Source organism: Triturus cristatus, chromosome 12 (assembly GCF_964204655.1).
Source record: "Triturus cristatus chromosome 12, aTriCri1.1, whole genome shotgun sequence".
NCBI classification, from domain to species: domain Eukaryota; kingdom Metazoa; phylum Chordata; class Amphibia; order Caudata; family Salamandridae; genus Triturus; species Triturus cristatus.
In genome coordinates, this window is record NC_140595.1 from 384,207,223 (window position 1) to 384,230,184 (window position 22,962).

The following is a 22,962-nucleotide window of genomic DNA, read 5'->3' on the forward strand; positions in this document are numbered from 1 at the left end:
GCAGTGGATGTGAAGGCGTGTGTGAAGAACATTATAAAACGATCACAGTGAAAATACCTTAAGCATGACTAACACTCTGAAATACTGTGTTGTGTTCTTGAAGACACCCTTAAGATGACTATGCCTAAGCTAGACTTGCTAATATGAAATATTACGGGTTTAAATCAGAATAACAAAAGAAAGACGCTTAAAAAGAACGTTTGGTCTTTGATGACAGATTTAATCTGTTTACAAGAACGAAGGGTATTAGAACATGAAATATATCGGTGATTACATATGCATCTCACTTACCTATGTTTCTGACACAATTTGTTTCTTTACAGGATGGAACTTTGGTGACCGCAGTCGTGGCAGTTATACAAGAAACGTTTAAACCATGTCCCAATCCAGATGAAGTGACTGATGTGTTTGTGGTTCCACTAGACTACTTCATCAAGCCAGCTAAATACCACTCAGTCCCTGTAAAGTTTAAAAAGCTTGCAAGAACTGTACATTTTTTTGAATACAAAGACCCAGAGTCAAAAAAAGTATTCACAATTTTTGGACTTACTGCACATTTTGCTCTGATGTTAGCAGTGATACTTTTGGAAACGAGGCCATCATTTAATGTCCATTTTGATGTTGACCATCTAATTTCATCCTCTGAGCAATTAGTTTTAGAATTAAACAAAAGTAAGCTATGATTAGCGTCTTAAAATTTTAAGTTATTCGCATAGTTATCAGTATACCCTTTCAGCCTGACTTATGTTTTGTCATTACAGTTTTCCAAAAGCATAGAAATATAAATGACAAAAACCTTGAACATAGTAAAAAAAATTCAATCTTTTCAATATCTGTAAAAAACACTGTTTCCCAAGTTGTAGCAATGGCTTGCTCACTTATATTCTATGCACACAAGGCATATTCAATCGCTTTTTAATTTAAGTGAATCTGACACCCATGTCACATAGTGGTGGAATGCTCAAATACTTTGTCTCTGGTTCCATTTTGAAGAGGAGCATACAAACTAGGTGTCACTAAAAAAATACTGTTATTTGGCATTAAAATAATGTTACCCCATTGGCAATCATTGAAATTCATTTCACTTGGAGCTGATAGTCTATGCGACAAGGAATTCTTTTTTCTACCATTTCCCCATACTGCTTACTGGTGCTTAAGTTGTAATGTTATTCTTTTACCAGTAATTAATTTAATCCCCAATTATTAACTTATCACCTTCCTAGTTTCTACATTATGTACTCCCCTTTCCTATGTTTCATAAAGGTGCATTCCGGCAGTTTGAAAGTTTGTCTGCCTTAGAATGTTGGATGGCTGCAAGATTCCATGTCAGGACCGAAGGCGAGGATTAGGCTTAAGTTTCTTGACTTTATTACACCAGAAGCTATTACTTTTATGTAGATCAACATTAAATCACATTTCCAATAGGTCCTTGGGAATGGAAACAAAAAACAGTCCATCCAATCCGGGCCTTGCAGACCCTCATAACATTCTCTGTAGACTATATATCCTCCTCTTTCTTCGCTGCTCCAGCAGCCTCAGATAAGATTTTTTCTCTCTCTGCACTTATATTGCCTTTGCTAGTGATATTTCGCAGCTCAAACAAGTGTGGAATACTAGTTTCCTGCTGGGAAGTGTGACTCTAAGAGATAATTGTGTATTCGTTGCTGTTGCTGGCTTGATTAACCATAATTTACCTTGTGTATATATACATACACGGCTGCAAGAACATGTCTAGCTCCTACGCATCTGTCTCACTACATGCTAGGCTCTGGTGGGCAGTGCAGTCAGCCGGCTGCTAGGGGGCCCGCGCACAGTCTTCTACCTGTGCTCTGCACGCTCTACCTTTGGGTGGCCGGCGCATCTGATAGAGACTTCTAGCTGCAGATTCCATACCTTTGAATTTCCCAGGCGTCAGGCTAGATGTAGAAACTTTTGCTGAGCAATACCCCTTGCGCGCGTCAATTCTATTCTTTCCGCGCCAGTTAAGCGCTGATCCGGGAAGAGCTACCCCTCTGCCGCTTTTTGGCAGGCATTTTCTTGACTTTTGTCGAAATTTTGGAAGACTTCGTGTGCGAGGGATGTCGGGTAGGAAGACAGGTTTTAAACTGTGCGGGACTTGTTCCCGCACGATGTCGGTGACCGATCCCCACCGCGTTTGTCTGTGGTGTCTTGAACGCAAAGCCGATTCGAAGTCGTGTTCAGACTGCCGGGTGATGTTTCCGAAGACCCTTGAGGGAGCGGGCATTGAGGTTGCTCGCGGCCCAGCAGTCGACACCGTCGAGCGAGACTCCGAGGCAGTCACGATCCCGTTAGAAGAAGAGGTGGTCGCGGGATCGCTCTCGGAGCCATAAGTCCTCTTCCTCCTATTTGAGGTCATCTGGACACTCAGGGAAGAGACACAAAAAGAAGAAGTACAAGTGGACTTCGACTTCACCTCAACTGGCGTCTGTCATCCAGAGAGTAAAGGAGCACCAATGCTCTAGGCATGGTTCTGCGGTTCCCTGCATTTCCGGGAGCCGGAGCAACTCCCACTCAAATGAAGGAATTTTACGAGGCCATGCACTGAGTAGTTGACCGGAACGGCCCTGTTGGTGAGCCCTCGTGCCCCGCGGGGTCGGATGGGGCCCCATCGGGTCCAACGTCATCGGCTTCGGCCATGGCGCCTGTGGGGCCTCAGGGGTCCGATCTCGTATCCGGTTTGACGCCGGTCATACCAACGCGACCTTCCTCGACATCGAACCCAAAGTCGGTGCCAGTGGCGTCGCCGGCGGCTGTGGGTAGCGCAAGCCCCATCCTCATCCCCGACGACATGGAGCCAGAACGGCGTTGTAGGATGTTGATTCCAACGTCAACTGAACCCAGGGGTTCCATGTTGTCGCCTGAGCACCCTGAGGACATGCTAGGCTCAGGAGAGGAATGGGAGGAGTCTGGAGACCCTCTAGAGAACCAGGATCTCTTTGAGGAGACAATGGACTGGTATGGGGAACTTGGGGAAGCCAGTGGTTTGGATGCTTCCCTAGACTTTAGCATGCTCTCTCCACCTACAGTACCTATGGAGGAGGGGGCGTTCTATGCTATGGTGGTTAAGAGGGCAGCTGAGGTCCTTGGACTGGAGTTGCCCTCCGTGCAGGTCAGGACTAATCTCCTGACTGAAGTGCTTGGGGCTTCCACCTCTGAACCCCTTTTGCCCTTTAATGAGGCACTTACGGACACCCTACTAGGAACTTGGAACTTGGTCCAAACCTAGCACAGGGGCTCCTGTGAACAGGACGATTACACGCCGCCATCGCCCAGCACTGGGCGACCCAAAGCTCCTCAGCCATCACCCCACCCCAAAAAGTTTGGTGGTGCAGGCCTCTACTTCCCAGGGCGCATTCCCTTCTGCCCCTCCAGATAGTGAAACCAAGAGACTGGACTCTTTAGGGAAGACGTTGTTTTCTTCCTCCAGTCTGGCATTGCGGTCGGTGAATACTGCATGCTTATTGGGCCGTTTCTCTCATTCCCTTTGGGAGACGGTTGCGCATGTGCTGCCACAGGTCCCAGAGGAGGCCCGGGCTGTGCTCTCCCAGGCTTTCAAGGACTGGAGAGATGTGCCAAAATTTCCATGCGGTGTTGTTTGGATACGACCGATTCGCTGGGCAAGTCTAGTTCATCAACAGTGGCCTTGAGGCACCACGCCTGGCTTCATACAACTGGCTTCTTGTGGGATGTCCAAGCCAATTTGATGGATGTACCCTTCGATGGAACCCACCTTTTTGGGGAAAAGGCTGACTCGGCCCTTGTCAGGTTCTACTCCTCGTGGACAGTCTTCCTTTCGCCCCTTTCATGGCAACGGAAGGGGTTTCCAGCTGCGTCAGCCCTATGCTAGCCACCGTCCCGCACAGACTTCTCAAGCTGCGTGTGGACGCGGTACATTCCGTCCTCGGAATGGAGGCCAGAAGTCGTCTACCACACGGCCCCCAGCAGACGCAGCCTCCAAGCACTCCTAGGCTGATTCTGCAGGACCACACTACTCCAGTGGGTGGGAGAATTCGTCATCATCTCCCCCGCTGGAGAACTACAACAATAGACAAGTGGGTCTTGCAGACCGTCCAGGAGGGCTATTCTCTTCCTTTCCTTTCTTTTCCTCCTACTATTCTGCCAAGTTAGGAACGGCTGGCGGAGGATCACTTAAAACTGCTCCAAGAGAAATTTACGGCTCTTTTGGCCAAAGGAGCTATAGAAAGGGTTCCAGTTTCAGAAGTAGGCAGTGGCTGTTATTCCCGATACTTTCTGATTCCGAAGAAGAACAAGGGTCTTCGGCCCATTATGGATCTTCGGACCGTCAATCTTTTCCTTAAAAAGGAGAAATTCAAAATGCTCACATTGGCTCAAGTCTTGTCTGCCTTAGACCAAGGAGACTGGATGGTAGAGGATGCCTATTTTCACATTCCCATCCTGCCGGGCCACAGGCGTTACCTATGGTTCACCGTAGGCCACGAGCACTTTCATTTTCCGTGCTCCCCTTCGGTGTTCACCAAGGTGATGGCAGTGGTTGCGGCTCCGCTGCGCAGGTTAGGGCTTTCAGTCTTCCCCTACCTCAACGACTGGCTGTTAAAGGCGTCCTCGCCCCAGGCAGTTGCCTCCCACCTTCAGACTACGGTGGACCTCCTGCATTCGCTGGGCTTCTATAAACATGCCGAAGTCACACCTGACTCTTCAGATGCTTGCTTTCATCGGAGATGTTCTGGACACAGTGCAGTTTCGGGCTTATCCTCCCGAACAGCGAGTCAGGATATTCAGGTTATGATTCCGATATTTCAGCCTCTATCCTGGATTTCGGTGAAGTTGACTCTGAGGCTGTTGGGCCTCATGGCCTCCTGAATCCGGTTGGTAAGACACAGGAGATGACGTATGCGGGCCCTGCAGTGGGACTCTAAGTTCCAATGGGCACAGCATCAGGGAAATCTCACTGACATGGTTCAGATTTAGGAAGAAACTGCGAAGTATCTGCAGTGGTGGTGAACTAACCGAGATTGGGTCAAATGCAGACCTCTCCCCCTTCCGCAACCGGATTTCACAATCGTGACGGATGCGTCACTTCTGTGATGGGTTGGCCACTTGGGAGAAATGGAGATCAGGGGTCACTGGTCTCCGGCAGAGACGGGGCTCCACTTAAACGTGTTGGAGCTCCGAGCAATTCGCTTGACATTGAAAACATTTCTTCCCTCCGTCAAGGGAAAGTTTGTGCAGGTGCTCACGGACAGCACCACTGCCATGTGGTACTGCAACAAGCAAGGCGGGTTGGGGTCGTGGACCCTTTGTCGAGCGGCCCTACGTCTCTGTTGTGGCTGGAACATCAGGGCATAACCCTGTGGTTTCAACATCTGTCAGGTTCTCCGAACTTCAGAGCAGATGATCTCAGCCGTCGATGCCTAGCAGATCACGAATGGCGTCTCCAGTCGGAGGTGGCGCAAGGTCTCTTTCAGCAGTGGGGAGAACCCTGGTTAGATTTGTTCGCCTCTGAAGAGAACGTGCAATGTCAGCAGTACTGCATGCTGGAGTTTCCAAGGCGGCTATCGCTCGGTGACGCATTTCGTCGCGAGTGGAGCTCAGGCCTGTTGTACGCCTTTCCACCCCTACCTTCTCCTGCCCAGGGTTCTGAAGAAGATCAGGAGCGACCAGGCCCAAGTCATCCTTGTGGCGCCAGACTGGGCAAGTAGAGTCTGACATCCAGAGCTTCTGAGCGTGAGTGTTGATCCTCCGATCAGGTTGCCCCTTTGGGAGGATCTTCTGTTGCAGCAGCAGGGGAGAGTTCTCCACCCAAACCTATCAACTCTGCACCTCTATGCGTGGATATTGAGCGGCGGCAGTTGATGGCTTTTGACTTTCCTCCCAAAGTCTGTGATGTTATTCTGGCAGCCCGGCGGTCCTCCACTAAGTTGGTATACTCTTGCAGTTGGCCGAAATTTGTATTATACTGTACAGAAAGGTCTATTGACCCTCTTTCTGCTTCTCTTTCTACTGTACTTGTATTCATTCTGACCCTTGCCTAGCGGGGCTCTGCTTTGGGCACTCTTAAGGGTTATCTTTCTGCTCTGTCTGCTTTTTTGCGGCTGCCAGACCAACCTTCTCTCTTTGAATCTCCTATTGTAAATAGATTTCTAAAAGGGCTGGTTCACCTGTTTCCACCCACGCCCTTTATTATGCCACACTGGGACCTTAATTTGGTCCTCACATATTTGATGTGCGCTCCTTTTGAGCGTTTGCACAATTGTCCCCTCCGGCTGTTGACCATCAAAACAGCGTTCTTAGTGGCGATTACATCGACCCGGTGGGTGAGTGAGTTACAGCCATTATCCAGCTCGCCTCCTTATTTTATGTCCCTTCAGGACAAGGTGGTGCTTCGCACCAGGGCATCTTTTTTTACCAAAGGTTGTGACCCCATTTCATCTGGGTCAGTCCATCACATTGCCCACCTTCTTTGCTCCCCCACATCCTTCTATGGTAGAAGAGCGTCGCCACCGACTGGACCCAAAAAGAGCATTGTCGTTCTACCTTGACCACGCAAGAGAGTTCCGGGTGAATGACCAACTCTTTTTGGGGTATTTCAGAGCAAAGAAGGGAAAGGGAGTGCAGAAAAGAACCATCTCTCGCTGGGTTGTTCTCTGCATTAAAATCTGTTATGCCTTGGCGAATAAGCAGCCCCCTGAGGGATTAAGAGCCCATTCCACCAGGGGAAAGGCTGCGACGACGGCTTTGGCACGGGGTGTCCCAGTCCTAGACATCTGTCAGGCAGCGATGTGGGCATCATTGCTCACATTCGCGAAACATTATTGCCTTGACGGTCAAGTGCGTAGGGACTGGCATTTTGCCCGCTCAGTCTTGCAAGACTTTTTAGTCTAGTCCATGAGTCCGCAACCCACCGCCGGGATGGTATGGCTTGGGTATCTGATTCAAAGGTAAGGAATCTGCAGCTAGAAGTCTCTATTAGATGAACAAGTTACTTACCTTCGGTAAAGCATTATCTGGTAGAGACTCTATCTAGCTGCAGATTTCTTACAGCCCCACCCATGCCTCCCCGCTTTGCGGACTGATGTAGTAGATCTACGGTTACTCCCCTTTCAGGGCCCTAGTTTTGCACACGTTTTTGTCAGTCACTAAGTGGGTCTGCGCTTCTGGCGTGGAAAAATGAAATGAAAAGTACTGACGTCCGCGTGCCTGGGTGGCGCATATGTAGGCACCGCAACATCATAACCAACGTCATCGACGACATACAAAGCCGAATGGAGCCATCATACGTCTCGCGCAAGGGGTATTGCGCCGCAAAAGTTTCCGGATCCAGACTGACACCTGGAAAATTCAAAGGGAAGGAATCTGGAGCTAGATAGTCTCTACCAGCTAATGCGTTACCGAAGGTAAGTAACTTCTTAGTCAGTTTCACTCATTCTTCTTCAAAGAGTGAAGCTCGTCCGGCTGAATTTTTTGTACAGGAGCTGTATATTTCACATATTTGGCACAGAATTCACGCTTACAAGCAGAGCCACCCCCTGGAGCTGAACACCCTCGTTGTGGGTAAGGGCAGTCTTGACCGAGGTATTTGTTGGGGCACTTCCCAGGCATCTAAAACTCAAATTAGCCCTATATATCCAACTGGGTATACTGCCCCAAGGCCCTCTTAGCGCCTGAATTCTCAATTCCTTTGGGAATTTATACACTATTCGCAGGGCTTGCTCCCTTTATTACAGGATCGACTAACCTTTTTATTGATATTATGGAGGACTCTAAAGAGTATATGGAGGAGGAAGACATTACTTACCTCCCTATTGATGACCAATTCTGCTAGGTCATGGATGCCTCCATTTTTAAATCGGTATCCCAGGTTGTGGAGCCCTTGGAGAAGAAAATAATGCATGTACAGGGTCAATGGCAAAGACCCCTTGAGCCGAGGGAAGACACGCCTGGGCCCCTGGCCCCCAAACCTCCAGGGCAGCCATCGACAATGACCCCAGACAATAGGTGCAAATGCGCAGAAGACCCCAGGGTCGCTCTTGACACTTTTGCGCGCCTTAAGGGGATTTTATGGATTCGCAACCCCTCCCAACAGACACTCAGAACCCCTATACCTCAGGAGGTTCCTCTCCCCTCCCCAACAGATCCTGAAAATGGAGATGACTCTCCCAACACCTCTGATTGCGACGGTGACCCTAGCAGGCATGGCATCTGTCTGGTAAACGCTTCCCCTCTGAGAGCGACCCTAGTGCAGATGCTGCTCCCCAAGTCCCAGACTCCAACATTTTGTACCTGGACGACCTTTTAATCCGCATTCTGTGGAATAGCCCCCAGCATCCAAGGTGGCCTCATATATAGAGGGTTGATTGCGAAAACCGCTAGACAAAGGTATGGAGTTGTCTCTGGGCCGAGTGCCCTACGCCTTTCTTAGAGGGTAAAGTGACACTCACTACTGAGATAGATGCCAAGATGGCCTCTTTCCTAGCGAAGTTTATCTGGGATTCAAAGAAGGGAATAGATCGCTTCTGGTGCTCATGCCAGGATAAGTTACTGGACGTGGCAGGACCACTATCTAAGATACTGGATATGGCCGAAGATGCTAAGGCATTTGGATTCATGGTCTCCCTGAGGCCCTGTCTATCTGGGCTCAGAGAGCCATAATTTGTCTAGGAAACGCCAGCTGTGCTAGTTCTACAGAATGGGGTAGATATCTCCTGATTCAAATAGACCCGAAACTGAGGGAGTCATCTACATCAGAGGCAGGTCCCATAGCTCAGGGAAGCTTCTTCGGGGACCCATTTAATCGTGAGCTGGGCAAATTTGTAATTACATTCAATTCTCTAGACAAGGCCCAAACATGCATTAAGAGAATTTTTACACACTGTGTTTTTCCCGGAGCCAGTCGTGATAGGGGGCACTCGAACAGCCAAACTTTTCACCAAGCCACCGCTAGGAGGTCCGACTCCAACCAAGGACAGTGGCAGGACTTATCAAAGTTTGGCAATTTCTGCCCAAGCAGGAGCTATCCCCGTCGCCGGGGTGCAAGAGTTGGTACCAGAGGCAATGGCGCCTACAATAATAATAGGGTTAAAACTTGGGGGCAGGTTGGTGGACTTTTGAACAATTGGGAGGCTCGTTCCTCGGATGCTTGGGTCCTTCATACTGTCAAACGGTTTCAAATAGAATTCTACGGTTTCCCCTCTCAGTCGCAAAGACAAAACCCCCTGTTATTTTTTGTTTTAGGAACAATCGGAGTTGGTGGAACTGGAGATTGTGCAACTCTTGAAGAAGGGCACTGAGCTCCTGAGGCGGAAGCCGGGAGCAAGACCTGTTGTTTTTTAACCTGAGTTTAACCTCACTTGTATGTCACTTGAATACTTGATGTAAAAACCTACCTGCTCAGCTCCTGAACAGTTCGCGCAACGGATCTAGCGTTGCCGCGGTACCTCAACTGTAAACACTTATTGCCGCCATTCCGGCGAGCCCCGAGGCCACGCCCCTTTCTCAGAGGCCACGCCCCCCGCCGAGCCCTACATATAGACGCTGATTGCAAGCGCCTTGCATTGATGCACTGAGCTCCTGAGGCGGAAGCCGGGAGCAAGACCTGTTGTTTTTTAACCTGAGTTTAACCTCACTTGTATGTCACTTGAATACTTGATGTAAAAACCTACCTGCTCAGCTCCTGAACAGTTTGCGCAACGGATCTAGCGTTGCCGCGGTACCTCAACTGTAAACACTTATTGCCGCCATTCTGGCGAGCCCGGAGGCCACGCCCCTTTCTCAGAGACCACGCCCCCACCTCCGTCCTACCTACCCATAAATTATGTGCATCTTCCGGACGCGCAGCGGACGAGCGCAGCGGGCGCGCCGTGTGCGCGCCAAAGGTAAGCCCGTCTGCGCCCGTCCGCGGCCTACCGGGCCCAGGGGCTCTCCACCATGCCCAGATTGTTCAATACTCTCCTGCGCAGCTCTACAATCTCCAAGGACCGTGGCCGTTGGATGACTCTGTGATTTCGTACATCGGCAGACTGGGATTGACGGCCTCGTGCCCTCTCCCTTCTCTCCCGTCCTTACCCTCCCTTCCCCCTCTCCCCCCTGATCCAGTTCCCGTCCCCCCTGCCCCTCCTATGCCTACCACCCTATCCGTTTATTATCTTAACACCAGGTCAGCAGTTAAGCACTGTCACGAACTTTTTGTCTTATTGGACTCGCACAAACCAGATCTCCTATTTCTTACAGAGACTTGGTTTTGTGACAACTCCCTTCCTTGTCTGTTAGCTGCCCTTCCTGTTGCATATTACGCTCTGCACGCCGACCGACCCTCCGGAAAATCAGGAGGCGGCGTCGCTCTGATCGCTCGTAGAGAACTCTCCTTTCAGTCTTTAACCTTTTCCTCCATTGGATCGTCAGACTTTTTAGTCGTCCGCTCACCGTCTTTCAGAGTCCTACTTACCTGCTTGCTTATGTACCGTCCCCCCAACCCTCTCAACTTTTTTTCCCCGGTTTCCAAGATCTAGTGGCCACCTTAGCGGTCAACAACTCCTCCATTTTGGTTCTAGGATATTTTAACTTCTGGCCCTCTGACCCCGCAGAATGCTCGACCTCTAAAGATTTCTCGGACACCCTTTGTTCCCTTAACTTTGACTCCCACGTTCACTCCCCCACCCACATTCAGGGCCACATCCTTGATCAGATTTGGTCTCTTAATTGTCCTATTACTTCTTTGTCCATCTCCCCCTGCACCTGGTCCGATCACTTCTTGATATCTTTTTCCCTACACCTTAGCCCAGTCACGAAGCACTCTCTCCCCAAAAACATCTGGGCGCGCTCTTGGAGCCAGGTGGATGTGGCCGCCCTTTCCGCCACACTTTCCGCATCCAGTCCGGATCTACACGGTCTGTCATCTTCCGCACAAGCCGACTCCATTAACTCCTGGCTCCTGTCAGGCTGCAACTCGGTCGCCCCCCTCAGGCGGGTGTCCTCCAGACGTCTGAACGACGCAAATCGTTGGTTCAATGAGGAACTCAAAGCCCTTAAACTCCCTGTGCGCCATGCCGAGCGGGCCTGGAGGCGAGACTACTGCCCTAACCTCAAAACCCAGTATACCACCCTCCTGTCCCAATACAAAAAATCTATTTTGTCTACAAAGACTGTCTACTTCTCTTCAAAAATTCTGGCTGCCGAAAATCAGACCAGAGAAATTTTCTCCATTGTTCACGACCTTGCCTACTCTGACAGATCCACCCTTAAACCCTCTCCCTCCCAAGACTTATGCGACTCTCTTAACACTTATTTCCTGGATAAAATCTCAAACATCAAAGCAAACATCGATCCCTCCTCCCCTTCCTTTGTCGACCCCCAGTGTCCGTCAGTCGGGGCACTTCTTGACTCCTTCCCCCTTTTGACAGAGGAGGCTTTTCTCTCCCTCCTCCCTATGGTCAAATCAGGCTCACCTCTGGACCCCTGTCCTGCCCACTTCCTTAGGCACATCTACTCTGTTTGTGTGCAGCCCCCTCTCAAACTTCTCAACAGATCACTGTCCCAGGGCATTGTTATTCAATCTCTAAAAACGGCCACCATTGTTCCTATTCTTAAAAAACCGGGCGCTGACCCCTCCGCCCCTGTCAACTACCGCCCCATCTCATTATTGCCCTTTCTGGGGAAGGTACTGGAGCGCCATATTACCAGAACGCTCAGTACCTTTGTGGAGGAGAACGGGATATTGGCCCTCCGCCAGGCTAGATTCCGCCCCGCACACTCCACGGAGTCCGTGGTGCTATCGGTCCTTGACAACCTCAGAGAGGGCATGGACACCAACCACCCCCAGGCCTTGGTCCTCCTCGACCTCTCCGCCGCTTTTGACACGGTTGATTATTCCATCCTACTCTCTCGTGCCAGAGCGGTGGGGATTGGAGGCTCGGCCTTGGTCTGGCTGTCCTCCTTCCTGAGGGACCGTACCCAGGCAGTACGCCTGGGCGACTTCTTGGCGGACTTCCGGAAAGTACAATGCGGGGTCCCCCAGGGCTCCTCCCTCTCCCCCCTTTTATTTAATTTGTACATTGCCCCCCTCATTTTTGCCCTCCAGCAAATGGAGGTCTCCGTCTACAACTACGCGGATGACCTGCAGCTTATTTTTACCTTGTCCCCATCCCCAGAGTCTATGGTGAAGTTCCAGTCTGTTATGATCTTTATCCGGGACTGGATGAATTACAACCACCTGAAGTTAAATCCAGACAAAACTGAGCTGGTTCTGACAGGTGGTTGCTCCGGTCCCTGGACCTCTCTCTTCTGGCCCCCCTCCCTAGGTTCCCCCCCCCTCTTCTTCCTCCTCTGTGAGAACTCAGGGGATCAAGCTGAATGACCAACTCACCCTGCACTCCCAGGTTAGTTCTGTGGTGTCCTCTTCCTTTCTTTCACTTCGCACCATCCGTAAAGTTTCCTGTTTCTTTTCTTTTTCTGCCCTAAAACTCATTGTCCTGGCGATGGTAATCTCCCGCATAGACTACGGCAACGCTCTATATTGTGGCATGCCCGCCTACAGTATGCGACGATTACAGCTGGTCCAAAACCAGGCCGCCCGCCTGGTCTACAACCTGGCCGAATTCCACCATGTCACGCCGCTTCTCAAGTCCTTGCACCGGCTCCCTATTCAAGAACGAGCCCAGTTCAAGATGGGATGTATCACCTTTCAGGCTCGGGTCGGCGCAGCCCCTGCCTTCATTTCCTCTGAAATCAAAGCCTACGCCCCCGTCAGGGAACTACGTTCATCCTCCCAACATCTATTGACAGTTCCCCGCTTTAGGCGCAAAAAGTGGGGGGGCACGAAATTCTCCACACTTGCCCCTGCCTTCTGGAACTCTCTTCCCGTCCACCTTAGATCTTCCACTCAATACTCGCATTTCCGAAAGGCGCTCAAAACCTTCCTTTTTTACAAAAGTTTTCTTATTATAACTATCATATTCTCCCCCTCCTCCCGGATCTCCATATCCTCCCGGGTCCAGTACCTCAAAGCGCCATGAAACCGCCAGGTGTACGTGCGCTCTACAAATGTTTTAAACTCAAACTCAAGGGCGCGATTATCCACACCATTTTACATCTCACTGTTTCTCCCCAGCAACCTTTTCCTGGTGGAAGAAAGGGATAAAGGTCAATGCCCTGTCATTAATCTCAGAGAATTCAACGAGTAGCTGGTTTACCGCCGCTTCAAGATGGAGGGTATCCATCTTCTCAGAGACCTATTGCAGATAAACTGCCAGCTGGCCTGTCTGGACTTGAACAACCCCTACCTCACGATCTCCATCTTTTCCCCTCACAGACGGTTTCTGCAGTTCTAATAGAAGTCACAGATATTCCGCTCCAAGGTGTTAAACCAAGATGTTGAAACCTGTGGTCTAGCACTTGAGAGCTCAGAGTGTCACACTGATCATCTGTCTGGATGAAATTCTTATCATGAACCAATGCCCAGTACGCCTGTCCAATCATCTACAGAGGGCTATCGATCTGTTGGAGTCTTTTGGCTTTGTGGTCAATGAAAAGAAGTCTTTGCTAATTCCATCCCAGAATGGCAATTTCTGGGGTTTGTGGTGGACTCTGTCAAAGACACCCTGAGTTTTCCATCTCGCAAACTTGTCAAGATAAAGCATGAGCTCATAAAAACTCTGTCTAGACCTTCTATCTCGAAGCACCATCTAGCTGGCATTGTGGGTTTTCTTTCATTATAGCATCTAAAGATTTTTCATCTTCAGGAGGGTCTTACCTATCCCAATCTAGTCCCCTCTCGGTAGAAGCAAAGGAGGAACTGCAATGGTGGGTTTCCAATATGGAAGCCTCGAATGGCTGAGCAATTTTTGACTCCCCACCCGATCTTGTGATAGAATTGGATGCCAGCAGCTCAAGTTGGGGAGCAGGCTGCAGAGAGCATTCCACAGTAGGAAAATTGTAATCCGAAGAACAAGCCCTTCACATAAACTGTCTGGAATTAATGGCAGGTTCTTTTGCAGTTAAATGCTGGTCCAAAGTTAAGGTCCAATGCTGTGAACTTCTCAAGATGGAAAATGTGGCGGCAGTTTGTTATGTCAACCATCTGGAGGGGAACGAGATCAAAGACCCTTTTGGAGCTTGCTCGTACATTTTGTAACTATTGCCTGGCCAACCAGATTTCTGTATCAGCAGAACATCTTCCAGGGATATCCAATCGGGAGGCAGATTGGCATTCCCAACACTGGAAGGATGTCAGTCTTTGGAAACTACATCCACAAGTGTTTCAACAGATTCAGGACAGGTAGAGTCCCTTCACGATAGATCTGTTTCCCTCTCGGCTGGATTATCAGCTGAACAGATACTGCAGTTGGCGACCAGATCCCAATGCACTGTCTACCAATGCGTTTCTCTAAAATTGGAATACAGAAGTGGGTATGAGTTTCCACAATTCGCGATGATCATGAGATTGTCCACACAAGTTCAGAGACAGAAGGTGGATCTGGTGGTGATCACCCCTGTTTGGAGATCTCAAATCTGGTTTTCAGCTCTGATGGAACTTTTTCGGGATTTTCCAATCCCTCTACCTGTTTCTGGGTCTCCTCCAGGATCCCCAAGGGAATCCTCATCACCTGACCATAGCAGGCTTTCTTTGTCTCATGGCGTGGAGGGTTACCAAGAACGTTGGAAAGTCCCATGCATTTCAGGAGAGGCTGCTTTATTACTCGCCAAAGCCTGGGCAGACAGCACGAATAAAAGATACCATTCCACCTGGTCTCAATGGTTGGGTTAGTTGCTTCAACGCCACTAGATCCCTTAGGGGCAAACGCTGTCCACATTTTGAATTTCTGGCTGCCTGAGCCTCAAAAGGTTTGACTTATAGGTCAATTAATACGTTTCGACCAGGTATTTCATCTGACCACTTGCCGATAGATGGATGCTTAGTTGGGTAACACCCTTTGGTTTGCAAGGATTTTTAGGTTATTGGTTCCGCCCGAACCCAGATACTTTACATTATGGGATGTTAAAAAGGTTCTTGGTCTGTTTAGGTCATGGCCCTCGAATAAGTATCTGTCAACAAATTTAGCCACCTTGTGTTTGATCTTCTGTCGGATGTGGGAGCACTGGATTTAACAGGTAGGGTATTCACCCCAATGGGGTAACTTTGCACATTTTTAGACGGACAAAATAATTCAAATACTGTTTCATACCTAGCATTTCCAGATGTTCCAATGCTATGTGACCTTTGCCTTCAGGGTAAAAGAAATGTTTGGATTGCTTTCACTATACCTCACAAAGCGTTTTCTTCCCCTACTATTGCCAGATGGGTCAGATGTGGTATGCAAGAAGCTGGTATTGCCAATTCCAAGTTCAAGGCTCATTCTGTGAGAGGGGCCATGGCATCCAAAGCATTTTCTTTTGGAGCTAGATTGGAGGACATTCTCAATGCAGCAGACAGGTCCTCAGATTCTATTTTTAAAAGGCTTTATTTCAAACCAGTTTCAAATCTGGCAGCCTTAGTGGTGGGAAAGCTTTAAACTAGCCTAATCCTCGACTTCGGTCCTGACATAGAATGAAAAATTTCCTATCTATCGTAACGCAGAGTTTCAATTTTATTAAGGATATGGAGGCGAGGTTTAGCCCACCCATTCTTCTAACTACATGTGAGAGTTCAATGTGAATTGGTTCAGTTCAAGGGTGTTTACTTTATGCAAATAATGAAAAGTGTTGAAGACTTCTTATCTTGATTAAAATGTTTTTAAGTTGGTGTTTTCCCACATTGATGGCTGAACTTTGAGGTACTGCAGTTGTGAAAATTAAAGCCTTAGGCTATTACTTTGTCTTCTCGGGGACATATTCGAACAAACAGGAGTGACCTTTGGAGAAGGCAGCTGTGTTCGCAGGAAGAAAGGGATAGAGAGTCTCCAGAGAATGTTAAGAGGGTCTGCAATGCCCAGATTCAATGAAATGTTTTTTGTTTCCATTCCCAAGGACTTATGGGAAACGTGGTTTAATGTTGATCTGCATAAAGTTAATGGCTGCTGGTGTAATAAAGTGGAGAAAGTTAAGCCTAATGCTTGCTTTCGTGTCCTTGATAGAATTGAAAATTTCCATTAGGATAGTTAGCACATTTTTTTATTTTAATCTGTAGGTAGTGTCAGAGATGAAATGATAGGTGGAGAGAGGAGACGTGAAATAAATTGCAGAAACATCCAGTACAGTTTCCTGTCATCTTTACAACAGCTTAGTAGTAGAACTGGATACAGGAATATTTTGTTGCGTTAGACACTTTTGTTTCAGATGATGTTTTACTACTTCATAATTATTCAGTGGAACACAGAATTGCATTACCATTTCTTGTTAAATATTCTCCCTTTTCTTTTTAAATGATTGATATAATTTATCACCAGTGTTGTTTATGGCTGCCTTTCTAAATATTAACAAATGGTGTGGCAATTTAATATAATTACTATTACTACATTTTTTGGGGGGACGCTTATCAGGTACATATTGCTTCCTTTGCCATTTAGGTTATATTGGATTGAGCAATATAGTTAAGGAGGCATGAAGTAAAACCACATTGAGAATTATCAACAGGTTGAATTAAAAGGCTGAGCTTTGTATAGATAACACCGTACCTTGTTTCACATCAACAGTTTTTGCTCCGTCCTCACGATCTTCCTTATTCCATATTCTGTAGTCCTCTCTTTCACAATCACAAGTGCTGCATTCTGCGTAAAAATATATTTACACCAATGTCATCCTGTTATGACAATCTGCTGACAATAGGCATAATTAATGCATTATTGTCCTAATCAGGGAGCTACCTCTGCCCCACCCTACATACGTATACCCAACATAGTGGTCTAAAGTCAGAATTCTTAAGTATAGACACAATTAATATCCACCATCAACACATATCCCCACTATAGATTAAGCCATAATCAGTTAAACCTCACTCCAAATGTATATTTCTCCTTTACCTTCCTCCGTTATCCAAAATCAGGCCCCAGCACGTATTTTTCTCACCTTCTCTACTTCTGTCATTCCCGTGAGCAGCCGGTCAGATAAATCCCGCCATCTCAGAAGCTCCCGCTAACACTTTCTTTTAAAGGAAGTCTCCACCAGTCAAATTCAACAAGGGCAGTGGTGGCTGTACCTGATTCCCGGGTGCTGGTCGAGTTAGGGCCTCGGGCTCATGCCCTGAGTGACACTCGCTTATAGGACTGCCATGGCCTGACTGGTGAGGAGCGACATTTGTGGACCCCGGGAACATCCTGTTGAAGCACACCTGCCCCGCCCAGAACTTTGCACATACAGCGTCCTCTGGGGTGAGGAGCGGAACAGACCCCTGTGGGGAGACCCCTTAGAGACAATTTGGGCGGCTCCCTCTTTGGCACTGTGCGAGTTTGGTCATGCTGTGCGGCCTGCTGGGGGACAACCCGGAACAGGGCTTGGGCGTTTTGCGGAGGCACAAGCTTGGACTTTGCCGGTCTACAACCCCCAGAGGGACATTACTGGGGGGGAGAGTCTGGCAGCGACTACCTTGCATAAGAGACTCCCTTTCAGGCCAGCAACTTCTCACCTCCGGAACTTTGTATTGCCCTACTCCTGGGGGCACCCCTTCCACCTCATTTTCCGATTGGATGGGAAACTCTTCCAGCTGCGGTCGCTGGAGGAGACCTGCAAGATGTTGGGCAGCGATCTGTCGATGGAAAGCTCTGCGGCTCAGGTGTCCACATCCCACGCGGTTGGCGGTCGCCCTCGGTAACGTTCTCGTGGGTTGGGGAGGAGATCTGCCCGACCGAATCTGGCCATGATCACCAAGGGTCAGCAGGCTGCATTGGGCTTCATTGCTGGAGCAGTAGCCAAAGCAGACTCCCCATGACACAGCTGGGCAAGTATCACCACAGACTGGGCTGGTGGTGGTTGGGCAGCGGGTCTGGGGGAGCGGAGGGTGGGGCCATGGTTTTACCCCTACTATTGACATTTGGAACTCTGGAACTGCTCCCTGCTTGACTGACTACCCATGCTCCAGTTCACTTTCTTGTTTTTTTGGGACACGCTCATGTTCACTGCTGCTACGACACAAAGCACACATTGATAGCGAATCCATTCAGGCACCATACTATCTCCCGCAGTAGGCATTGGGCGCCAATGGGGGCAGCTGTTCATTCCTCCCTGACATTCAGTGGAGGACACTCTTCTCAGGGTCCACTCCCTTAATGTAATGGGCCTTGACAACCCAGTTAAGCGCAGAGCGATCCTATTGGACCTGGAGAACTCGATGGCCGGTCTCTGCCTTCTCCAGGAGACGCATCTCGACCCACTTGATTATCACAGGCTCTGTTCACGAGTCTTCCTGCATCAATTTTCTTCTTCCGGCATACTAAAACAGTGGGGTTGGCTCTCCTAGTGGCTCACACTTTCAGGGGGGAAAGAAATTGGTCCCAAAGATGCAGAGGTGAGGGGTCGCCTGCTGGCTTACCATCGCACTCTGAACGGCTGGTTGTTTGTGGTGGCATCCATTTACACCCCAAACGAGGACCAGGAGGCATTCTTGCGTACAACTCTGCCAGACATCTTACACACTCCAGAACGGAGAGTCTTGGTGGGAGGACACCTTAACCTGGTCCTAGATAATGACCTAGACAGGTCGACACAGAGACACGGCCAGGTTGATGCACTGACGAAAGAGGGACACAGGTGGCTCAAAGACTTAGGGCTTTTAAATATTTAAAGGACACTTTACCCCCACAACTGCATCTACTCCTACTTCTCTCATGAACATAAGACCTTTGCCCAATTAGATTACTTCCTGAGCACGAAAGACTTTCTCACAATTACCTCCACTGAAGAGATCCTCTCCGCCACACTATCAGATCATGCAGCGGTTACATTGGAGATGAGGCTTCCCCCATGCGCCATCCGGCCTGGACTTGGAGGCTGAGAGACACCCTATTACAGCGCCCTGAGGTGGTACAGCAGGTTCACAAGGCTATCACTGACTACCTGGCTCTAAACGATTCCCCTGATATCTCCATTGCAACGCTTTGGGAAGTTCTTAAAGCAGTCATTTGCGGAGAACACATCGCCTTTTCGGCCACAGATAATAGGCAGGTAATAGAGTTGGAGGGTGTACACCAGAGCACGGATGCAGGAGAGTCTACTACCAACTAACTGCAGCTCGCGCAGCTGTCCAGTATTGACCTTGACAGAGCTGATTACGTAGCGCTACTCCTGCGCCATGCTTTATGTGTGGGGGTGACAAGGGTGGCCGCCTCCTGGCCAACAAGCTGTGCATTCAGCAGCAGAAAATGGGTGTCCACTCACTCCTTGATGCAACGGGGGCACAGATCGTGGATGACGCCGCTATCATGGATACATTTAAAGGTTTCTATGCAGAATTATACACTGGCCAACATCTGGACCCTGCAGACGGTGCCTCCTACATTGCGGATTCCCACACCTCCTCTCTTTACTCAGACCGGACAGCCCTCCTGGATCATGAGATCTAAGTGGAGGAGGTTATCTCTACGACCTCTCGAAAAGACTTTTAATTCTCCGGGCCCAGACGGACTGCTTTCCATATTCTATAAAACATTCTGCCAAGTCCTCGCCCTGCTCCTAACGCAGCTGTTCAACTCCTTTTCAACCCCCGGGGCTCTTCCTCCCTCTATGCGGCTCTACTATTGGTTATCCCTAAGCCCGGTAACTGTAATTAACAATGCAGCTCATACCGCCCAATTATCCTACTGAATGTAGATCTTAAACTGTTCACCAGTATCTTATCGTCAAGATTGGGCCCATGCATGCCGTGTACTGTTGACCTGGACCAAGCGGGCTTTTTCCTTCAATGCCAGACTAGTGACAACACTAAACAAGTACTACACATCATAGAGAAGCCCTTACGCTCCCCAAGAGAGTATATGCTTCTAGCAACCGACTCCAAGAAGGCCTTCGATAGGGTTCATTGGCCCTTGTTAGAACAAGTCCTAGCCCATTTCGGTATAACCGGACGATTCCGGTCTTGGGTACTACATTGTTATCACCTCATCACAGTGTCAGTCAGGGTGAATGGCTGCGTCTGCTCCCTTCACCATCGGTACGGGGACTCGGCAGGGGTGCCCCTTGTCGCCCCTGTTATTTGCTCTTTATATAGAGTCTCTAGCTCAAAGGGTCCGCTACAGTGCTAAGATCATTGAGAACACTTCTGGGGGAGGAACAACACAAGATCAGCTTAAATGCTGACGATGTCCTGGCAATGCTGGATGGCCTGGCGTTTTCCCTCGTGACCAAGCTGGAGACGTTCAGTCTCGCTTCAGGATTCCAAGTCAATGTAACCAAATCTCAAGCTATGAACCGATCTATGCCTTCTGCACTTGGAACCCACCTGGCTGCATACTACCCTTTCCAATGGGCTAAGTAGACTATCCCTTACCTAGGGATCAGGCTGGCCTCCACTGTACAAGCAACTACTCAATCTCATGGGTGGGTAGAGTTGAAGCGATTAAGATGACCATTTTGTCCAAAATCATGTACCCTTTCCCAATGCTTCCAATAGCACCCTCGAAAGGGATGATTCCCAAATTACAATTCGAATTGCACCAATTTATATGGACTAGGAAACTACCCCGAATGGGAAGGAAAAATAGCTATTTACCTCCGGGCGTTGGGGACTCGGGATGCTGAACCTCCAACTGTACCTCCAGGCAACCCAATTAAGATACCTAGCTGAATGGAATGAGGACGAGTCGGAGCGACATTGGCTTTTTCAAGACTGCAGTGGCAGGCACCTCCCTTTGGAGGGTCTCCTTCCTGAGGAAAACACACAGGCCCCAGAATCTCTACTTCTCTCCAATTGTGAGAGTGACGATGGAGGATTGGGACCGATGTGGCGCTAGATATGGCCTTTCCTCCAACCCCTCTCCTCTGACACCTCTTTTTGATAACCCAGACTTCTTGCCAGGTAATAGCCTTGGGACTTTCTCCAGATGGAGACAGACCTCCTGCCGCTCAGCGGGACACATGATGGATGAGGAGGGAGTGAACCCCTTCACACAATTGCGCGCAAACTATGCCATTTCCGGTACAGAACGATTGCACTACTGGCAGCTACGTCACTGGCTTCTCCATCCTAACAAGATGGCTGTGCAGAGACGTCTCGCTCCCTACGACAAATGGCTGGTTTCTAAGATATCTGACAAACGACTGATCTCAGCTCTCTATACCTTCCTAATCTAACCCTCTAGACACATCTAAAAATCTAATCAGACTCTGGGAAAAAGAACTTGGGAGACACCTGACTAGTAAGGAGTGGGAGGATCTATATTACAGGGCCCGTCATACTGCTTGCAACACAGCTGTTACCGAAACGCTCACTAAAGCAGCCACATATTAGTATTTGACCCCAGAACGCATACATAAGATTGGCCCAAACAAAAGCGCAGTTTGTTGGAGGGAGTGTGATGCCGAATGGACCCTGGTGCACTTTCTATGGTATTGCCCATGCATTCAGGCATACTAGTCACAAATTTTCAACAACATCGGCTGACACCTAGACCCACAACTTCCTCGATTTCCCTCTTACATGCTCTTGAGGATCCCCAATCCGTTTACTTACCCCCTAAAATCCAGACGAGGGAGGCAGATTGGCTTAGTCATGGCGATTCAGAATATACTGTCACACTGGGGGGCGACACACTTACCCACACACTTGGAATGGCTCCAGTGCCTCTGGCATGAAAGAGATCACCTTCTCTATCATCTCCCAAGTGGCATCCTTTGGAAAACTGGCACCCTTATATATCTCTCATGTGGGAATTCAGAGAACTAACTTGTCCCAAATGCCTCCGTGTCCTACAGCAGTTGGAATTGGCCCCCACCACTGGAATTGAATCTGCCTCACAAACTGATGTTGATTATGCTGTTGTTACAATATTATGGAAGCACCCTGAGCGCTTTGGGGGGCAGGGGTGAATTATGTTTTGACTTTGTCGATTACTCAGACCAAGATTGGTACATTTCTATGTCGGTGTTGCATACACTGTCGCTTGCGATGTACCTCTTGATATTAAACAAATAAAAAGATTTAAATCATAAAATAGTTCATCTGGTGCATGGCTGAGCCAAGGACCAAGATGGCCGCTCTGCTCTGAAGCTCTGGAGAGCTTTCCACTTTCCTGCAGTTTGCCACCATCTCTCGGGTGCTCAGACCTTGTGGCAACGGGCAGATGAGGATACCCTGATTGCAGCGTCCCTTTGGCCCAGCCAGTTCTCGTCTGGGTGGCTGTGGTGACCCGCTCTGGCCTGCCAGTGATCGGGGCCTGACGTGGTCCACGGAGGCCCCGTGACAGGGTCTCGGGTGAGCCTGAGGGAGGGACCGCGCTCGCATCTGGTGGCTGGGCATAAATTGATGCTGGGCCCTCCTGCATTGCTTCTCTCCTGCTGGGAACTCCCCCGAGGTCTTCATGCCGCTTGAGGATTGGAGCTCTGCTCGGGACCCATGTGGGTGGCTCCATGGACGCTGTGAGTGAGCTGTACCCCTGAGGCCTTTTGTCCTTCATCTCCCTTGGGCCTAGCTACAAGAGTCAGAGGGCCTCTCTTTTGGGCTTACTATGTGACCCGCTGAGTAGCAGGGATTCGGACACATCCCTTGACCACATGCGACCCATGGCTTCTCTGCTCCTCTGGCCTTGAGGAGGCTGCCGCTTATTATAGCCAAGCTTGATATCCATGGTAATGGTGTCAGAGGCTTAGTGCTCACTGGCCCTGATCTACCTCCACTCAGTGAGCGGACTCGTGAGTCCCTGGTGGTTTGCTGGGTTACCTCTTCATGCCACTGCCTGGCATTCGTGGTGCCCTCCTAAGTTATCGGCAGTGAGCACACCGGGCTGCCCTACATACAATTTTTAGATCGGCTGGCCCTACCATCACCTAGCTCTTAGGTGTCCATCTGCTGGAATTCGACTTGAGTGGAGTGGTTTGTCCTCT

The 22,962-nt window shown here is 49.2% G+C and overlaps 1 protein-coding gene across 7 annotated transcripts in view; it reads left to right on the top strand.

Annotated features, from left to right (window-relative positions):
- Nucleotides 1-1,066, top strand: part of NUDT7 (nudix hydrolase 7) — a 59,149-nt gene extending 58,083 nt beyond the window's left edge. For all 7 annotated transcript variants that reach the window (XM_085639267.1, XM_085639266.1, XM_085639268.1 and 4 more), the window contains one exon: nt 324-1,066. In XM_085639267.1, coding sequence (XP_085495393.1) covers nt 324-683 — 360 coding nt within the window. In that variant the 3' untranslated portion in view covers nt 684-1,066. The remainder of the gene's footprint in view (nt 1-323) is intronic.
- The last annotated feature ends 21,896 nt before the right edge of the window (nt 1,067-22,962 follow it).